The 20,006-nt window shown below is 41.5% G+C and overlaps 1 protein-coding gene across 1 annotated transcript in view; it reads left to right on the top strand.

Annotated features, from left to right (window-relative positions):
• B3GLCT (beta 3-glucosyltransferase) overlaps positions 1-20,006 on the top strand; it is a 120,547-nt gene that overhangs the window by 45,054 nt on the left and 55,487 nt on the right. The window contains exons 5-7 of the mRNA XM_055542437.1: positions 6,944-7,020; positions 7,519-7,630; positions 15,798-15,934. Of these exons, the coding sequence (XP_055398412.1) occupies positions 6,944-7,020; positions 7,519-7,630; positions 15,798-15,934 (326 nt within the window). The remainder of the gene's footprint in view (positions 1-6,943; positions 7,021-7,518; positions 7,631-15,797; positions 15,935-20,006) is intronic.

Raw genomic sequence — 20,006 nt, 5'->3', positions numbered from 1 at the left:
CTGGACTCCTGCCTGGGGTGGCTGCAGGGACTCCCACGGATGGACAGTGAACTGGGGTCTCTTGGGATGTTAGCAGAGGGCTCAGTCCATGGGCTCGCTAAGAGTCGGATACGACTGAGCGACTTCACTTTCGCTTTTCACTTTCATACATTGGAGAAGGAAATGGCAACCCACTCCAGTGTTCTTGCCTGGAGAATCCCAGGGACGGGGGAGCCTGGTGGGCTGCCGTCTGTGGGGTCACACAGAATCGGACATGACTGAAGCGACTTAGCAGCAGCAGCAGCAGCAGCCACTCTGAGCTCACACAGCACCCTGAGTTCCTATTTCGGAAGGTGGGCTTGGTGGGATTAGCGAGACTCCTAACACGTGGGGCTGGGGTCTGCAGTGGAGACCCTCGAGGAGGGTTCACGTCTACAGGAGTGACCACAGCTGACTTTTATTGAGTGCCCGCTAGTGGTAAAGAACCCGCCTGCCAGTGCAGGAGATGTAAGAGACTTGAGTTTGATCCCTGGGTCGGGAAGATCCCCTGGAGGAGGGCATGGCAACCCACTCCAGTATGCTTGCCTGGAGAATCCCATAGACGGAGGAGCCTGGAGGGCCACAGTCCATGGAGTCGCACAGAGTCGGACATGACTGCAGGGCCTTAGCACACACTGTCATCTTTATTTTACTTTGCGCTTGTGTCAGTGCACTCTGCCACTTTTGAAGCCTCAGCTCATCTAAGTTATTCCGTGGTTTCTGTAACTCTCCCCGTTTGCAGAGAGGAAACCAAGGCCTCGCGGGATTCAGCAACCTGCCCATGCTCCCATCCCTCATAAGAGGCGCTGTCAGGTCTACCTCTCAGTTCTGGCCTGTCTCCCGACACGCAGGTGGGGCCTTAACCTCAGGGCCAGGCAGCAGATCGCTGCAGCTGCTGTGTGCAAGTGACTCCATGCCTGTGCCCTCTCTCGCTTTACCTGGCTTTATTTTTTTTTTAATACCATTTTTTGTTGACAGTGTATTCTAGATTTATTTGCTTAATGCCTACCTCCTTCATTAGAACTTGAGATCCAAGAGGGCAGGGACTCTGCCTTGTGTTTGCACAGTTGCTTGCTATCATCCTGTAACAGTACCTGACACATAGCAGTCGCTCAACAAATACCATACAATCAATAATAATATTAGTAACCATCACATTCAAGCATGTGCCAAGTGCTTGGCATCTATTAACTCACTTGATCCCCAGGACTGTTGTTACCCTCGTATTAGAGGTGAGAGAACAGACCACAGGCAGGTCTGGGAACTTGCTCAAGGCTGCAGGGTTCAGAAGAGCTGGAGCTAGGATTCTGATGTAAGCACTTTGGCTCCAGAAATCAGGTTCCTAAAATGCTAAGCTTCACAGCCTTTCATGAATGAGTGAATGATTATTTAAAGCAGGTTTTATGAACCATAAAAATGTATTTAGTAGAGCATTTCAAAGTAAATAAATTGCATAAATTAAAATAAATTACATCAATGATGAGGTAATATTTTTCTCTTGTTAAGAAATGACAGTTAATGATTAAGACAAATTTCTGGGGGAAAATATATTTAATACAGGCTTAGGTTCTTGGAAGGTTTGTTATTATAGCATCACATGTAATCTGCTGGTCCACAAATGAATGGTGGGTTTTTAAAGGCTAGTAAATCTGTCTGATATATGTTCCCAACAAGATATTATACATCTCTATTATTATCCTCATAAGATATGCCTACTTCATATGGAAGAAATTATAACAATAAACAGATGTTAATTTTTGTCATGATTTATTTGTTAGTCTAAAAGCTCAGTTCAGTGCCTAAAAACTATATAATTGTTGGGCTTTGGAAATGCATTTGAACTGGGATCAGTCTTAAAACACAATTCAGTCCTTTAGAACGTTTGCCTAATACTGAATAAATGTCTTGGGTTTTGCTTTCTGAGCACTTGGTCTGAATAATGAGACTGAATTAGACCATAAACTCAGGTACTGCCAGGCTTATATTTTATATTAAGGTATGGGTGGCGCTAGTGGTAGAGAACCCACCTCCCAGTGCAGGAGACCTAAGAGACCCGGGTTCAATCCCTGGGCCAGGGAGATCCCCTGGAGGAGGGCATGGCAACCCACTCCAGTATTCTTGCCTGAAGAATCCCATGGACAGAGGAGCCTGGCGGGCGATGGTACAAGGGTCAAAAAGAATTGGACACAACTGAAGCGACTTAGCTCATATGCAAGGACAAGTTACACATTTTGGGAAATAGTCTGTTGGCAAGGGAAAAGGAAAGCATCACAGACTTAAATTAGTGGATTTTTTTTTTTTTTTCGAGAGAGAGGCAGAAGGACTAAAGTGGTCCCAAACCAAATTTGTCTAATAATTAAAGTTACTTATGACATTTAAAATATTAATCTGCTTTGATCTACATTCACATGTTGGCATTTTCATTCATACTACTGATATTTCTAGATATAAATTTTGAATGATTTCTCCCTCCATATCAAGAATAATGGGCTTTTTCCTCTCAGAGCATCTTCAGATGCTCAGCTGTGGAATCTGAACCTTTTCGTGAATGAAGATGATGAATATGTATGAGAGCCAGGTAACAAGGGAGAGTGTTGGTTTTGAATTTTTGGTTCCCAGTAATTATTAGTGTCTTTAAATGCGAATGTGCCTTGAGAAAAAAAGTTCAAAGCAAGCACTGTGGGACGGTCCTGTAGGCTTTCTGACTTCAAAGTGCTTATTAGGATAGAAGCAGATGCCTGCTAGAAATGTAGATTTTTGGTTCAATGAGACAAATAGAATTAAAGTATTTAAATTACCGTGATCAACTTTTCCGTTTAAAAACATTTTCCTTTTCTGTCATTTACCCTTATTTGATTATTTGTATTTTTAGTTCCCTTATGCTTGCCTCTGAAATGGTATTATCTCATTTTTGATAGAATTTTACCTTCAGCTTTTAGGTTTGAAATAGTAGCATGGTTATAAGTGTTCTTTAGGTTGGTGAGAGGCAGTACTCCACACATCAGTGCCTTTGCTATAGCGTCTAGCTTTTATTCCAAAGGGCTCTGTCGATAGAACATTTTCTTACTTTTCCCTTGATTTTTTGTTTGAAAACTCTTTCTTATTCAGTCAGGCATTACATTTTAAAAAATGGTCTTTGTCTCCAAAAGTGCTTTAAGCTGTCGATATGGTACTTAAAAGAGGTGTAAGTCTTGTAGTATGGATAGAACAGACAGAAAGAATATAAATTATTACAGTCTCAAGTGTTAAGAACTGAGATAAGATCATTTGATGGAACATTTTTTGTTACCTTTTAAATTATTTTATCTCAGGGAGCTAATAAGGGCTTCCCAGGTGGCGCAGTGGTAAAGAATCTGCCTGCCAATGTAGGAGATGCAAGAGACATGGGTTTGATTCCTGGGTCTGGAAGATCCCCTGGAGGAGAAAATGGCAACCTGCTCCTGTATTCTTGCCGGGATGATCCCATGGGCAGAGGAGCCTGGGGTACTACGGTCCATGGGTTGCAAAGAGCCGGACTGAGCACGCCCACACCATGCTAATATTTGGTTGGCCAAAAAGTTTATTTGTGTTTTTCTCTAATACCTTACAGAAAACTCTGAATGAACATTTTGGCCAACTCAATACATATGAATATGTGTGTATCTAAGTCTGGGTCTGTGTGTGCATACAGACAGAGAATACATAAACACACACACATACATACATACATATATACACACATATGTATATATAAAACAAGAATAAAAGCTATTGGTACTTTCTGAGGATTAATAGACAAAACTTTGTAAGTAAAATGTTATTGTTCAGTTGCCGAGCTCTCCTGTCCTTCACTATGTCCTGGAGTTTGCTCAAATTCATGTTCATTGTGTTGGTGATACTATCTGACCATCTCGTCCTCTGTCTCCCTTTCTTCCTCCTGCCCTCAATCTTTCCCAGCATCAGGGTCTTTTTCAGTGCATCAGGTGGCCAAAGTATTGGAGCTTCGGCATTAGTGTTTCCAATGAGTATTCAGAATTGATTTTCATTAGGATTGACAGGTTTGATCTCCTCTCTGTCCCCAGAACCCTCAAGAAAGGCTTCTCCAACACCACAATTTGAAAGCACCAGTTTTTCAGTGCTCAGCCTTCTTTATGGTCGAACTCTCACAAATGCCCTTGGCTTATTCAAGATCATGTTTTTGAGTATCAAGTGAGGACCTATTTTATATTTTGAGACATATTTGGAGATAGTTGTCAACATAGAACACTAGTTTTTTTTTTTTTTTTTCGTTTCATGATATTTAACACTAGTTTTTGAAATATTTCTATTTGGAGATGCAGAGGTACAGAAAACTTGATTGCCATTTTTGTGTTAACCAACTGAAGCAAATATGAAATCCAGGCATGTGATTTAGTAAACAAAAAGTAATGGAGATAGGAAAGATTGTAACCCACTAGTAATCCAGAGAGCTTATTTTAGTCTAGAATTTAACTCCTCCTCTGTACTGCCTAAACCTTTGTCTGCTGCACTTTTATCATCCTGACCTTTGCATCTTTCCCTGGCAAGGGCCCTCACAGTCTTTCTGCTGAAGTTACTTGTCTGGTGTCATAGCAATGCTTGTTGCCATCCCTTGTATATTTCCTGTAACTTGCTATATAACTCAGAAGGGTGGCTCTTGTTTGGAAACCACATTTTTGTATTTATTTTTGCTGAAAACAGATTTTTACTTAAAAGATAGTTTAAAGTGTATATGTAATCATTTCATCATTCTGACACAAATATTTTCATTTTTCTGGCTCCCTTATGCTCTCTGTTTTGTTTTGCATGGTTGGAGTTATGTCTGTTTTAATATTTAATGTAAAGACATTCCCATTGTCATAATGTCTTCATTATTATAATTTCATTTGCTACATAAAAGCGCATTTGCTACTTATTTTCTTGTAAGACTTCTTTTTTTTTAAGTGTCTTCTGTGTTTCTTTTCTAGCTAGTGCATATTAGCATGGTCCCAATTAGTTTGAGAGAACTCCAGAAAGTCGTGAAGGACAGGGAAGCCTGGCATGTTGCAGTCCATGGGGTTGCAAAGAGTTGGGACACGACATAGTGACTGAACAACAAATAATTATTTGAAATTTTAATGCATGTGTTAAAGTTATTAGTTATCTTCACACATGATTTTTTTCTCTTATATAATCCCCTATGAATATGTGTGTGGTATATATTTGTATATTTATGGCATATATATGTATATAGCATATAGCTATATATGTGTACATGTACAGATAGGGCATATATGTGTGCACATATGGCATATATGTGTATAAAACATACAGCTAGTATGTGTATATGTATACATATAACACATTTTGAAAGACAGTGAGAATTACTTCATTATTCAGAATCAACAGTAGGAAAGCCCAGAGTTATATCGGGTAGCTGCTAATTCAAACTTCAGGGTTTGCTTTTCTCTGTAACATGCCATATTGTTAGTGTGATGTAACCTTCAGTTCAGTTCAGCGCTCAGTCGTGTCCGACTCTTTGCGACCCCGTGAATCGCAGCACGTCATGCCTCCCTGTTCATCACCAACTCCCGGAGTTCACTCAGACTCACGTCCATCGAGTCAGTGATGCCATCCCACCATCTCATCCTCTGTCGTCCCCTTCTCCTCCTGCCCCAAATCCCTTCCACCATCAGAGTCTTTTCCAGTGAGTCAACTCTTCACATGAGGTGGCCAAAGTACTGGAGTTTCAGCTTTAGCATCATTCCTTCCAAAGAAATCCCAGGGCCGATCTCCTTTAGGATGGACTGGTTGAAGCTCCTTGCAGTCCAAAGGACTCTCAAGAGTCTTCTCCAACACCACAGTTCAAAAGCATCAATTCTTCGGCGCTCAGCCTTCTTCACAGTCCAACTCTTGCATCCATACATGACCACAGGAAAAACCATAGCCTTGACTAAATGTAACCTTAGGTTACTGTTTTTACATTTCATATTTGTACATGAAAGTTAAAAAATACTATATAAAATGAAGAAATAAGACATTTGATAGTTCAAAGATTTATATTGAAAATCATCTTTCTTAAATAATAAGCTTATATGAACTTCAAGAATGTTATGAAATCTACTTTAGTGTGGTAATATTTCAAATAGTTAAACATGTATCCTTAAAGTCTTTTCTCTGTAATAGTTACCTGGATATAGCTTGTATAAAGCACAGAATATGCTGGAATTTGTTGTGGGGGTGTTCAAGCATATTATATGTCTGACTTTTGGCTTGTCACAACTGCAAATAGATTGAATACTGCTTAATCGTTTTATATTTATAGCTTAAAAAATATGAGTCTCTATGTATATGTATATGCATGTATATATAGCTATAGTTGTGTCTATTTCTGGATCTTCGTTCTTACTAAGTTTATAGATTTTGAAATTCCATCATTATGCTGTAACTGTTGTTGCCTGAATACTTAAGGATTCTATTTCTAGTTTTCAGAACTGAAGCTCTTCATTATGATGGTGTTTTAGTGTTTTTAGGGCATTCTAAAATTTTTTTCTTCCCATGAGATAAATTGTATATTATTCCTTTTGTTTAGCCGAAGTGTTTTATTTTCCATTTTCCACACGCTTTCTCCGTTGGGTACACAGTAAAAGCTGTGTTTACACCTCTGAGATTTCCCTCACTTGCCCTGGGCTCTTCCCTTCCAGTCCTCTTTGCAGATATGCAAATTTCAGGGCTCCAGCGCTGTCTGGAGCCTAGGCACTGGGGAGTTTGTGTGGGCTCAGTTGAAGTCCTTCATTTCTAGTGGCTCCTGAAGAGAAGAAAAAAGAGTAGTATGAAGAGTAAAATGTCAGATCTTTAAAAATACCTGGTTTGAAATTTGAGTCTTTTAAAGAAATCTTTGTGGTCATATTGTATTATTTATTTTTTGCTTTGATTGTTGTTTCTTCAGGAAATGCCCACCGTACTCCTCCTTCACCAGCTGGCTCAGCAGGAAGGCGCGTGGACCATACTTCCATTGTTACCGCAGTACGTCGCCCATGAAATGTGCTCATTATTGGCATCTCTACCTGACACTTGTAGGCTCCCTTGTTTTCTCACTAAGCGTGTTTTTCCCGAGAGTCAGCAAGTAAAGTCATTGGATTCTATGACTGCTACCTTAATCAGATTTCTTAATGATTGATTCTTAATCATGAATAGCTTATATTTTTAAATGTTTCTTTCTTAAAAGATATAATATCAGTACATTTGATATTTTGAGACTGATTTTGAGATCTGTTGAGCTGGGGTTTGTCATGGAAAGTGTTAACTTGAGCTCTGGCTGTTCCACAAACCATTAGTATCTGGCTTTTCTATTAATATAAGTTGAAACTGTACATGGAAGAAAAATATAGGGGAAAAAATTCAGATTTCTTGCTATTTTATATGTCCTTTATTTACTTCCTGCTTTCTCTTCCTTAGTAAGTTTTAAACCTTGTTATAAACTCACTTTATAAAAATGATTACTAGAATCTTTCTTTTTCTCAGCTTTTCTGTAACATATAGCAGAAATTCATCATGGATTTTCTTCTGTGAAGAAGAGACAAGAATACAAATTGTACAACTCTTAGAAACACTCAGAAGATATGACCCATCAAAGGTAAATACAACTTCAAGTATTTTTATTTTGCATGGAGAAAGTGCTTAAAGCAAGTTTAATTTTGATTAAGAGGTTTTTCAGTCTAATAAAAACACTTAATTTAAAATTAAGAAGAACAAAATAGGCCGCTCTCACCCTGTGATATGCATCATATTATATGGAATGTGTATCTCTCTCAATAAACTTGCTTTAACTTTAAAGAAAAAAGAATGAAATAGCAGTTAAATATCTGGAAGCAATGTTTAATAATTCTCTTTGAGGTTTGGAGCTGTCAGACAGATGGAACTTACAATGAGCCATTTCTAAATGGAAAAAAAAAAAACTATATGTTTTACCAGTTTTAGAGAATTAAGAAAACTATAAACCAGAGTTAAGAAATAAGTTCCAATTGGTTATTTCTCTTTATCAACAACGACCATATATTGTTTTAGGTAAGAAATAACTTTGAGTACCAACCGTGTGTTGGGCACTATGATAGCAGGAGGAGCTTGGACAGACAGACAAGGGTCTTGACTGAATGGATGGTGCAGAGGAGCAGGGGGTGATGGACCATTGAAGAAGCAGTTACAGTTAAAAGTGAGACATCTTCTAAGGGAAACACTGGGCGTTGTTAGAAGTAACACAGCAGGGCATCAGATCTTATCTGGAAAGGTCATGACATAATGTGACATTTAACCTGAGTCCCATGGAGTGAGTAGGAGTTGATAGGAGAGAGAACTCTAAGCAGAGGGAACAGTATTTGAGGTCTGGAGGTGAGACGGAAATACCTTGTAAGAAAAGTTCACCCCTGCCTTCAAATTTTAACATTTTATCTCATGCAGATAGGATATTGCAGATGGATCATGTTTACCTCTAAGTTCTGAGTGCTGAACACAGTGTTTAACACTTACTAGGTGGTCAGTAATGGAGAAGGCGATGGCACCCCCATTCCAGTACTCTTGCCTGGAAAATCCCATGGACGGAGGAGCCTGGTAGGCTGCAGTCCATGGGGTCACTAAGAGTCGGACACGACTGAGCGACTTCACTTTCACTTTTCACTTTCATGCATTGGAGAAGGAAATGGCAACCCACTCCAGTGTTCTTGCCTGGACAATCCCAGGGACGGGGGAGCCTCGTGGGCTGCTGTCTATGGGGTCGCACAGAGTCGGACACGACTGAAGTGACTTAGCAGCAGCAGCAGGTGGTTAGTAAATATGTGTGTGTGTGTGTGTGTGTGTGTGTGTGCATGCTCAGTCGTGTCTGACTCTTTGCAACCTCATAGACTGTAGCCCGCTAGGCTCCTCTGTCCATGGGATTTCCCAGGCAAGGATACTGGGGTGGGTTGCCACGCTCTCCTCCAGGGGATCTTCCTGACTCAGGGATAAAACCTGCATCTCCTGTGTCTCCTACATTGGCAGGTGGATTCTTTACCACTGAGCTGCCTGGGAAGCCCTAAATATTTGTGTAGGACTGAGTAACTCTGAAACGTCAGCTAACCTGCTGGGCTACAGGCAGTGTCTCTGGAGAGTCACAGGCAGCTCTGCAGCTTTGTGGAGGGTAAATTAGGCTGTTCAGTTCTCTTGGAGAAGCTCAGGTTATGCCCTGATCACTTAATGGGATTCTTCCAATGTGGAATAAGCAGAATTGGGTCTTTTCTGGTATTGCTAGACACCCGCCCCACCCCTGTTCTGATGCCCACTCCAGAAGTGAATCAGATTCATTGAGGGTATGGAAAAGGAGCCATGGCTTCCCAGTGCCCGCAGGGTTTGTTGATGTGGACACACACAGAATTGGGCAACGGTGACCGTTAGGTTGGTTTCTCAAACGCTGGAAAGTTTGTTACTACAATAAAACCACTTGTCTTGATGCTTTTTAAATGCTGTGAGGACCCATTATGATTTCTTTTCATGCTTTTGATTTCTGGGAAAACACAGATATAATTGAATGCGAAAGTTGTTAGGTTAAAAAAATAATTCCTTCAAAGGAGAGAAGATTTATGAACGTGTCTCATCTGGTCTTTTCAGATGGTGCTGAGCAGTGTCTTTGTGCTGTGTGCCACATTTTATGTAAAACATTTGTTAGGCTTTTATGTTTTCCTTTGACTTGAGAAAAACTCCCAGCTCTTTTCTGGAATGTAGGAGTTTTAATCGCCTCCTAGTGTTTGCTTCACCTGGAGATTATTTTTTCCATTATCCATAGCTCTAATTCTGTACAGAAGATGGTGACTCATTCTACTTTTTAATGAAAATTGGAATGATAAATTTAAAAGTTCAGAGCAAGTTCATGAAAAGCAAGTACAGAACAGAGGTAAAATAAGACATTTTCTTCTTTTGTGAGCTCTACCACATGAAAAAAAGTCAAGGATGTTTTATTTCATTTAGAACTAGCACTAGGGAATAAAAATTACATGATGTTGAAGTTAGCTTAAACCAGTGTTTTTTTTCCCCCGACCATATGAAATTTTAGGAAAAAAGTATAAAACAAACCTAGTTTTGACACTGACACAAATAAACTATATTAAAATAATGTGTTAGAGTATCATTATTTCATTGGATTCTGACATTGTTTCCCTTCAATATCTTGTCATTCTCACTAATCAAATTTATGCTGTTATACAATATTTTAAATGAAAAACTTTAATCTTTATTAAAGTAATTAATCTCTGTTAATTGCCTTTCTGGGTGATTTCTATAAATTTCTATATCTTATTGAAGTCTTTCAGGTTTTTTTCCCCCTATAGTATGCTTTTATTATGTGTGCATTTGCTGAAATGTCTTTAATTTTTAATTCTTAATAGAGGTAAAACATGAGTGCTGGCAAAGAGTAATTCTAAGATACTAATAGAACACTGAGTTATTCTTTTACAGTTTGTCTTAATAGTCTTCATTAAGAAGCCATTAAGCAAATTACTGGGCTTCCCTGGTGGCTCAGCTGGTAGAGAATCCACCTGCAGTCCGGAGACCTGGATTCGATTCCTGGGTTGGGAAGATCCCCTAGAGAAGGGAATGGCTACGCATTCCAGTATTCTGGCCTGGAGAATCCCATGGACTGTATAGTCCATGGGGTCGCAAAGAGGGACACAACAGGGAGTGCTTCTTCACAGAATATGTGTTAATTTCTCCCTTGCTGCTAAGTCGCTTCAGTTGTGTCCGACTCTGTGCGACCCCATAGATGGCAGCCCACCAGGCTCCCCCGTCCCTGGGACTCTCCAGGCAAGAACACTGAAGTGGGTTGCCATTTCCTTCTCCAGTGCATGAAAGTGAAAAGTGAAAGTGAAGTTGCTCAGTCGTGTCCGACTCTTAGTGACCCCATGGACTGCAGCCCACCAGGCTCCTCCATCCATGGGATTCTCCATTCAAGAGTACTGGAGTGGGGTGCCATTGCCTTCTCCCAATTTCTCCCTTAGAGTAGTTTATAATATGCGTCTATGCTTAGTTGCTCAGTTGTGTCCAACTCTGCTACCCCAAGGACTGCAGCCCCAAGGACTGCAGCACGGACAGGCTCCTCTGTCCATACGGATTCTCCAGGCAAGACAAGAATAGTGGAGTGGGTTGCCATGCCCTTCTCCAGGGGATCTTCCCCACCCGGGATCGAACCCAGGTCTCCTGCATGGCAGGAGGATTCTTTACTGTCTGAGCCACCAGGGAAGCCCACTTTACAGTATAACCCCCCACAAAAATATTGAAAAACAGTCTTATATACTAGATAGCCAAACACTGCTATTAATCATTAAAATACACAAACATGTTCTGCATAAATTTATGTTTGGAACAGGAGAGTATAATAATGGAAGATTATTGAGAAAAGTGCTAAAATATACTGAAAATTGAAATGATAAAATTATCATTTATTTATGATGAAGTGTTTATTTTCTTTAAACAAGCTATATTTACACGGTATGTTTATGTGATGATTTTCATGTTGATTAATGTTTAGTCATTTGAATTTTCTTTAATATAAATTTAATTGGAGGCTAATACTTTACAATATTGTATTGGTTTTGCCAAGTACATGTGTTCCCCATCCTGAACCCCCCTCCCACCTCCCTCCCCATACCATCCCTCTGGGTCTTCCCAGTGCACCAGCCCCGAGCATTCTGTATCATGCATCGAACCTGGACTGGCGATTCGTTTCACATATGATATTATACATGTTTCAATGTCGTTCTCCCAAATCATCCCACCCTCGCCCTCTCCCACAGAGTCCAAAAGACTGTTCTATACATCTGTGTCTCTTTTGCTGTCTCGCATACAGGGTTATCGAGTCATTTGAATTTTTAAGAAGATGTTGAATTTTCTATCTTAAGCCAAGGTTATTTGCTTTATAATTACTTCCCTTGCCCAGTGGTGACTTCATATATCCATAAAGTGTTGGGAAGAAATCCTCGGGTAACTAGGAACCTAGACCTTTCATGTCTGCTCATTTATGACTTGTTGCTGAACTGACCCAGACTGAGACGGGGGGGTGTTTGAAATACAGCCATGAGCAGAAGAGGGCTCTTAGGAGACAGCACTGTCTCACTCCTGCTTTTATTTTCTGATAAGGAATAAGGAGGGAGGTCGTGATGGCTGGATAACAGAAAATACTACCAAGCTTTAGAACTTCGGGTACTTAACGATTCTGCTGACGTTTCTTTAATGGTTGCCTTTGAAAGCTCTCCCAGGATTGGTGCATCATTTAACACAAAACTTGGAGCACCTGGGGCAGGGGAGGTAGCCTGCAGATAGAGCGGAGAGTGAAATGGACACCACCCCAGGTCACAAGGAGGGTGTGTTCATAATGATGCAGGGGAGACGGGCGGTAGGCAGACCTGAAATACTGCATCAGATGGTATAAGTGCTGTGGAGGAAAGAACACAAAATGAGAGGGATGCCGGATAGGCTGGGGTGGACTTCCTTCTCTGTTTAGGGTATTTAGGAAGAACTTCACAGCTCACGTCAGCTTGAGCCACGTGTGAAGGAGCCAAGGGAGTGAGTTTTGTGGTCTCTGATCCTGTGCCCACGGCCCACATACCCAACAGGAGCTGCAGACTCACCTGGTTCAAACATGAACTCTGCATTCCCCTTTGTTCCTCTTCCACCTCAGTCTCCCGCATCCCGGAAATGGCATCCCTGTCTATCAGCCTTTCCCTTCTCCAGCGGGTCTTCCCAACCCAGGAATCGAACCGGGGTCTCCTGCATTGCAGGCGGATTCTTTACCAGCTTCAGCTACCAGCGGAAGCCCTGGTATCTCTTGTATTGGGGTAGGCCAAAAAGTCCACTTGGGTTTTTCTGTACAAACTCAAACTTCTTGGCCAACCCAGTATTATTAATGTCTGATATTCACTTGAATTCCTAATTTTAGCTATCGCATTATTCAGTTTTAGAAATTCTATCTGGCTCTTGTTTATAGGTTCTAGTTCTTAGGTAAAAATCATCTTTTAATCTATTTTCTTAACCATATTAACTATAGTTTAACTGCAAAATCTTATTTGTGAAGCTCTAGTTCTCATTTTTCTGTTTTTGGTGTGGTCCTGTTTCTTGGTGTGCAGGGTTAATTTTCACTAAATGTCAGCTGTTTGATGTGAAAAACTGAAGAGATTGTGGGTGGTATCCCTTCCTACAGGAACATTTGATCTTCTCCGGGGTTGTAGACCTTGTTTGGGTAGGTCTGTTTACAGACCGCCCTTATCCGTAGACCCTTTCCCCCGGTAGACCCTGTACTCCAGGCTTGGGCTCAGAACTACTGCTGAAGTTTCCCTCTGCTTAGATTTTAGCCACCTCACTGCTGTTTTCCACTTGGTTCTTCTGTTTTTCTCTTGGTTTTTGTGTAGCCTAGGAGTTGAAGGGAGATTGCAGGTAGAATTTTGGCATCACTCCTTTGGGATCCCTGTCAACCTCGACCTCCGTGGCAGCCTCCAGCTCCAGCTCTGTCTCTGCGGTGCAGCCAAACAGGAGCCCCCAGTTGCCACTCTCTGTTATGTGCTGTCCTTTGCTCTTGTTCAGTCGCTCAGTCTTGTCCAACTCTGCGACCCCATGGACTGCAGCACGCCAGGCTTCCCTGTCCATCACCAGCTCCCGGAGCTTGCTCAAACTCATGTCCATTGAGTCAGTGATGCCATCCAACCATCTCGTCCTCTGTCATCCCCTTCTCCTCCTGCCTTCAATCTTTCCCAGCATCAGGGTCTTTTCCAATGAGTCAGTTCTTTGCATCAGGTGGCCAAAGTATTGGAGCTTCAGCCTCAGTCCTTCCAATTTAATATTCAGGGTTGATTTCCTTTAGGATTGACGGGTTTGATCTCTTTGCTGTCCAAGGGACTCAAGAGTCTTCTCCAGCACCACAGTTCGAAAACATCAATTCTTTGGTGCTCAGTCAGCCTTGTTTATGATCCAACTGTCACAGCTGTGTATGACTACTGGAGAAACCATAGCTTTGACTATATGGACCTTTATCGGCAAAGGGATGTCTCTGCTTTAATACACTGTCTAGGTTTGTCATAGCTTTTCCTTTGCTCTGAGAACCAGCAAATTCCTCGAGGGTAAAGAAGATGAATATGAGGTTCCCATGGGTGGGCTCCCCTGCCCTCTGGGATGTTAACCCTCCCATTCTGTTTGCCTGTTGCTTTCCGATGCCCTCAATCATTTGCTCTAAGAATTTCTCCAGCTTTTGTATTTGTTCTTGGTGGGAGATAGGTCTGACCCAGGCTGTTCTCTTGTGACATATGAACCCTGGTCTCTCTTCGGCTTCTCTTTTGTACCTTGTTTCCCATATCCAGTATCTTCCAGCCACACCAGACTAAATTTTTTCATCAAATATATATCAAGTTTTGTTTTTTTTTCCCCACCTCCGGGACTTTATATCAACTGCCCCACCTGTTCATCCCCAGATGTGTGCTCAGCTTAGTGATCTTAAAGCTGAGTTCAGCGGTTATCTCCTAAGAGGGTCCCTCTCTTTCCAGGGTGGTCTCCGTCACTCTGTTTTATTTTCATTGTAGCACATGCAGTCACTATCTGAACTCATTTTATTTTCCTGCTTGCTTTCTGTCTCCCCACTGTTGTATAAGCTCTGTTCCCACCTGGTATGGGATAAATGTTAAAGTGAAGTGAAGTGAATTCGCTCAGTTGTGTCCGACTCTTTGCAACCCCATGGACTGTAGCCTATCAGACTCCTCCATCCATGGGATTTTCCAGGCAGGAGTGCTGGAGTGGGGCGCCATTGCCTTCTCCAGGGGATCTTCCCAACCCAGGAATGAACCCGGGTCTCCCTCATTGCAGGCAGACGCTTTACCGTCTGAGCCACCAGCCATCAATTTGTTAATTGATAACATAATAAATGTTAATTAAATGAATGAATAAAATAAACACTGATTCTGGCAGGAATTTTCTGTTTTCTCCTTCCTCTCATCTTTCAAGCACCAGAGGGTGGGGACCGCTCTGCAGCCATGGGCTCCATGCTGGCTCCTGCCATGTCACTCATGGCTCTTTCCTGACCCCTCGTACCTGGGAGAGTTACGGTCCCTTTGGCAAATAAACCTCTTGAATTATCCTAATTTGAGTGTGTCATCCTTCAGCCTACTGACTCTGCTTTGGTCAATAAAAATAATCGAACCCAGGTCTCCCACATTGCAGGCACAGCCTTTACCAGCTGAGCCACTAGGGAAGCCCAAGAATACTGGAGTGGGTAGCCTATCCCTTCTCTAGTGGATCTTCCCAACCCAGGAATCAAACCAGGGGCTCTTGCATTGCAGGTGGACTCTACCAACTGAGCTATCAGGGAAGCCAGTAAAAATAAATTAGTATATAAATTTCTACATTTGATTGTTTTTATATTCAAGTTGTATTCATAGACTATCACTTTGTTCCTAAATTCATTAAATAAATGTTGAACTTAACAAAAAAAAGGAACAGTTTTCTTTAATAGTATTTTGATAGGAAATATTCTATAAAATAACATTTTTGTGTTTATAATGTAATGACTAACATTTTGTTCATCCTGGTGGTGTGATCTTAAATTGCTTTCTTCATAGACAAAGATTATGCTGTATTCATTATCATATGAGTATCATATTTTTGTTAAAATTCTTTAAAAATATATAATCGGTGCTTGTGCTTTATCACTCAGAATATTTAACTAAAACTAATGGTACTTGTTTGTTTTGGGTCTTGCCTGAATGGCTTTTTAAAATTTTTTTTCTATCTTTATTTAACAGGAATGGTTTTTAGGAAAAGCATTACATGACGAAGAATCTACAATAATTCACCATTATGCCTTTTCTGAAAATCCTACAGCTTTTAAATATCCTGACTTGGCTGCTGGCTGGGCCCTTAGTATCCCACTGGTAAACAAGTAAGAATGTATTAGACTTTCTTTTCATTTCATTTTGTGTATGAATCACCTTTTATTTCACTAAGTCTTGTAACTGGTGGATCTGAGTGAGCTTTTTAGCAGAGACAGCAAGTGGTAGAGCAGGGAGACGGGAAGCAGGAGCCAGACACAGAGGCTTACTCTTCCTGTCTCAGGGCTCAGCTGCTCTGTGCTTCCTCTTCCTCACCTGCTGCAAAATGAGGTGAATGATGAACTGTGAGACTGAGGAGGCCCCATGAGTGCTCAGGACTGTATACCCAGGAGGGTGACCACTGCTGTCCCTGGACCTGGTGATCTCCAGGTGTGACTTTGTCAGTAAGGAAATGAATCCGCAGCATGCCTGTGGGGCTGGGTTGATGTCTGGTTATGTTCATGGATATATACACGAGTTTAAACGGGGCCCGGGCAGAAGATGCTGTAGATAATCATACCTGGCTATTTGTGTGATAATCCCAGTGATGCTTTTGTGATGTGAAAGGAGAAGGTAAATTGTAATTCAGGGGAAATATGGCTATTGACAGTCCTCTTAACCTAAATAATTCAGATTATTTGTGAGTTTTTGTTCTTTCAGGAATGGAGAGTTGATAATGCAAATGTGGTTTTTATTTCTACAAAGATTAAAGTGTTTCTATTATTTCTTACACTAAGTTCCCTGTTTCTAGGGGTTGGAGCCCTGAAAAGCTTTTTAGCCCATTGTAGATTAGAAGGTTGGAGAAGGCAATGGCACCCCACTCCTGTGTTCTTGCCTGGAGAATCCCATGGACGGAGGAGCCATGGGGTGCAGTCCATGGGGTCGCAAAGAGTCAGACATGACTGAACAACTTCACTTTCACTTTTCACTTTCGTGCATCAGAGAAGGAAATGGCAACACTGGCACTCCAGTGTCCTTGCCTGGAGAATCCTGTGGACAGAGGAGCCTGGCAGGCCTTGGTCCATAGAGTCTCAAAGAGTAGACGCGACTGAAGCAACTTGACATAAACGCACAGCTAGAGACTAAGGATTAGCATACTCCACGGTTAGAGGCTCCAGGGGACCTTCCCGACCCAGGGATTGAACCCGAGTCTCTTAGGCCCTGCACCTGGGATGTGTCTAGTTGGATCCTATCCAGTTAAATTTGATGGGGACAACTTAAGGTGTCCACAACCTCTGAACCATAAACAGCTGCCAGGGAACTTTAGGGCATCAGTTGGGACCAAACTAACTGACTCTGGAGACCTCTTTATTGACCTAAAAAATTAATCAAAATCAGAATTCTCTTAGAAGGCTCTGTCTTGTGTGGTTAGTCAACAGCGCCCACTGCAGGAATGTTTATTCTCCGTGTCTCCTTTCCTTGACTGATGACTCAGTAGGTAGGGCAACGATTTATAGTTACTTATGAATTTCTTCTGCTCAGTTCAGTTCAATTACTCAGTCGTGTCTCACTCTTTGTGACCCCATGGACTGCAGCACACCAGGCCTCCCTGTCCATCACCAACTCCCAGAGTTTACTCAAACTCATGTCCATTGAGTTGGTGATGCCATCCAACCATCTCATCCTCTGTCATCCCCTTCTCTTCCTGCCTTCAATCTTTCCCAGCATCAGAGTCTTTTCAAATGACTCAGGTCTTTGCATCAGGTGGCCAAAGTATTGGCGTTTCAGCTTCAACATCAGTCCTTCCAATGAACATTCAGGACTGATTTCCTTTAGGTTGGATCTCCTTGCAGTCCAAGGGACTCTTCAAGAGTCTTCTCCAACACCACAGTTCAAAAGCATCAATTCTTCTGTGCTCAGCTTTCTTTGTAGTCCAACTCTCACATCCATACATGACCACTGGAAAAACCATAGCCTTGACTAGAAGGACCTTTGTTGACAAAGTAATGTCTCTGCTTTTTAATACGCTGTCTAGGCTGGTCATAACTTTTCTTCCAAGGAGTAAGCATCTTTTAATTTCATGGCTGCAGTCACCATCTGCAGTGACTTTGGAGCCCCCAGAAATAAAGTCTGCCACTGTTTCCACTGTTTCCCCATCTATTTGCCATGAAGTGATGGGACCAGATGCCATGATCTTTGTTTTCTGAATGTTTAACTTTAAGCCAACTTTTTCACTTTCCTCTTTCACTTTCATCAAGAGGCTTTTTAGTTCTTTACTTTCTTCCATAAGGGTGGTGTCATCTGCATATCTGAGGTCATTGATATTTCTCCCAGCAGGCTTAATTCCAGCTTGTGCTTCTTCCAGCCCAGCGTTTCTCATGATGTACTCAGCACATAAGTTAAATAAGCAGGGTGACAATATAGAGCCTTGACGAACTCTTTTTCCTATTTGGAACCAGTCTGCTGTTCCATGTCCAGTTCTAACTGTTGCTTCTTGACCTGCATACAGATTTCTCAAGAGGCAGGTCAGGTGGTCTGGTATTCTCATCTCTTTCAGAATTTTCCACAGTTTATTGTGATCCACACAGTCAAAGGCTTTGGCATAGTCAATAAGCAGAAATAGATGTTTTTCTGAAACTCTTTTGCTTTTCCAATGATCTAGCGGGTGTTGGCAATTTGATCTCTGGTTCTTCTACCTTTTCTAAAAACAGCTTGAACATCTGAAAGTTCATGGTTCACGTACTGTTGAAGCCTGGCTTGGAGAATTTTGAGCATTACTTTACTAGCGTGTGAGATGAGTGCAATTGTGCGGTAGTTTGAGCATTCTTTGGCATTGCCCTTCTTTGGGATTGGAATGAAAACTGACCTTTCCAGTCCTGTGGCCACTGCTGAGTTTTCCAAATTTGCTGGCATATTGAGTGCAGCACTTTCACAGCATCATCTTTTAGGATTTGAAATAGCTTAACTGGAATTCCATCACCTCCACTAGCTTTGTTCGTAGTGATGCATCCTAAGGCCCACTTGACTTCACATTCCAGGGTGTCTGACTCTAGGTGAGTGATTACACCATCGTGATTATCTGGGTCATGAAGATCTTTTTTGTATAGTTCTTCTGTGTATTCTTGCCACCTCTTCTTAATATCTTCTGCTTCTGTTAGGTCCATACCATTTCTGTCCTTTATTGAGCCCATCTTTGCATGACATGTTCCCTTGGTATCTCTAATTTTCTTGAAGAGATCTCTAGTCTTTCTCATTCTATTTTTTTCCCTCTATTTCTTTGCACCGATCACTGAGGAAGGCCTTATCTCTCCTTGCTGTTCTTTGGAACTCTACATTCAAATGGGTATATCTTTCCTTTTCTCCTTTGCTTTTGGCTTCTCTTCTTTTCACAGCTATTTGTAAGGCCTCCTCAGACAGCCATTTTTGCATTTCTTTTTCTAGGGGATGGTCTTGATTCCTGCCTCCCGTACGATGTCACGAACCTCCATCCATAGTTTATCAGGGACTGTGTCTATCAGATCTAATCCCTTAAATCTATTTCTCACTTCTACTGTATAAGCATAAGGGATTCGATTTAGGTCATATCTGAATGGTCTAGTGGTTTTCCCTACTTTCTTCAATTTAAGTCTGAATTTGGCAATAAGGAGTTCGTGATCTGAGCCACAATCAGCTCCCAGTCTTGTTTTTGCTGACTGTATAGAGCTTCTCCTTCTTTGGCTGCAAAGAATATAATCAATCTAATTTTGGTGTCAATCATCTGGTGATGCCCATGTGTAGAGTCTTCTCTTGTGTTGTTGGAAGAGGGTGTTTGCTATGACCAGTGCGTTCTCTTGGCAGAACTCTATTAGCCTTTGCCTTGCTTCATTCTGTACACCAAGGCCAAATTTGCCTGTTACTCCAGGAGTTTCTTGATTTCCTACTTTTTTATTCCAGTCCCCCATAATGAAAAGGACATCTTTTTTGGGTGTTAATTCTAGAAGGTCTTGTAGGTCTACATAGAACTGTTCAACTTCAGCTTCTTCAGCGTTACTGGTTGGGGCATAGACTCGGATTACCGTGATACTGAATGGTTTGCCTTGGAAACAAACAGAGATCATTCTGTTGTTTTTGAGACTGCATCCAAATACTGCATTTTGGACTGTTTTGTTGACTATGATGGCTACTCCATTTCTTCTAAGGGATTCTTGTCCACGGTAGTAGATA

Source organism: Bubalus kerabau, chromosome 12 (assembly GCF_029407905.1).
Source record: "Bubalus kerabau isolate K-KA32 ecotype Philippines breed swamp buffalo chromosome 12, PCC_UOA_SB_1v2, whole genome shotgun sequence".
NCBI classification, from domain to species: Eukaryota; Metazoa; Chordata; class Mammalia; order Artiodactyla; family Bovidae; genus Bubalus; species Bubalus kerabau.
This window is presented reverse-complemented; position numbering and strand designations above follow the sequence as displayed.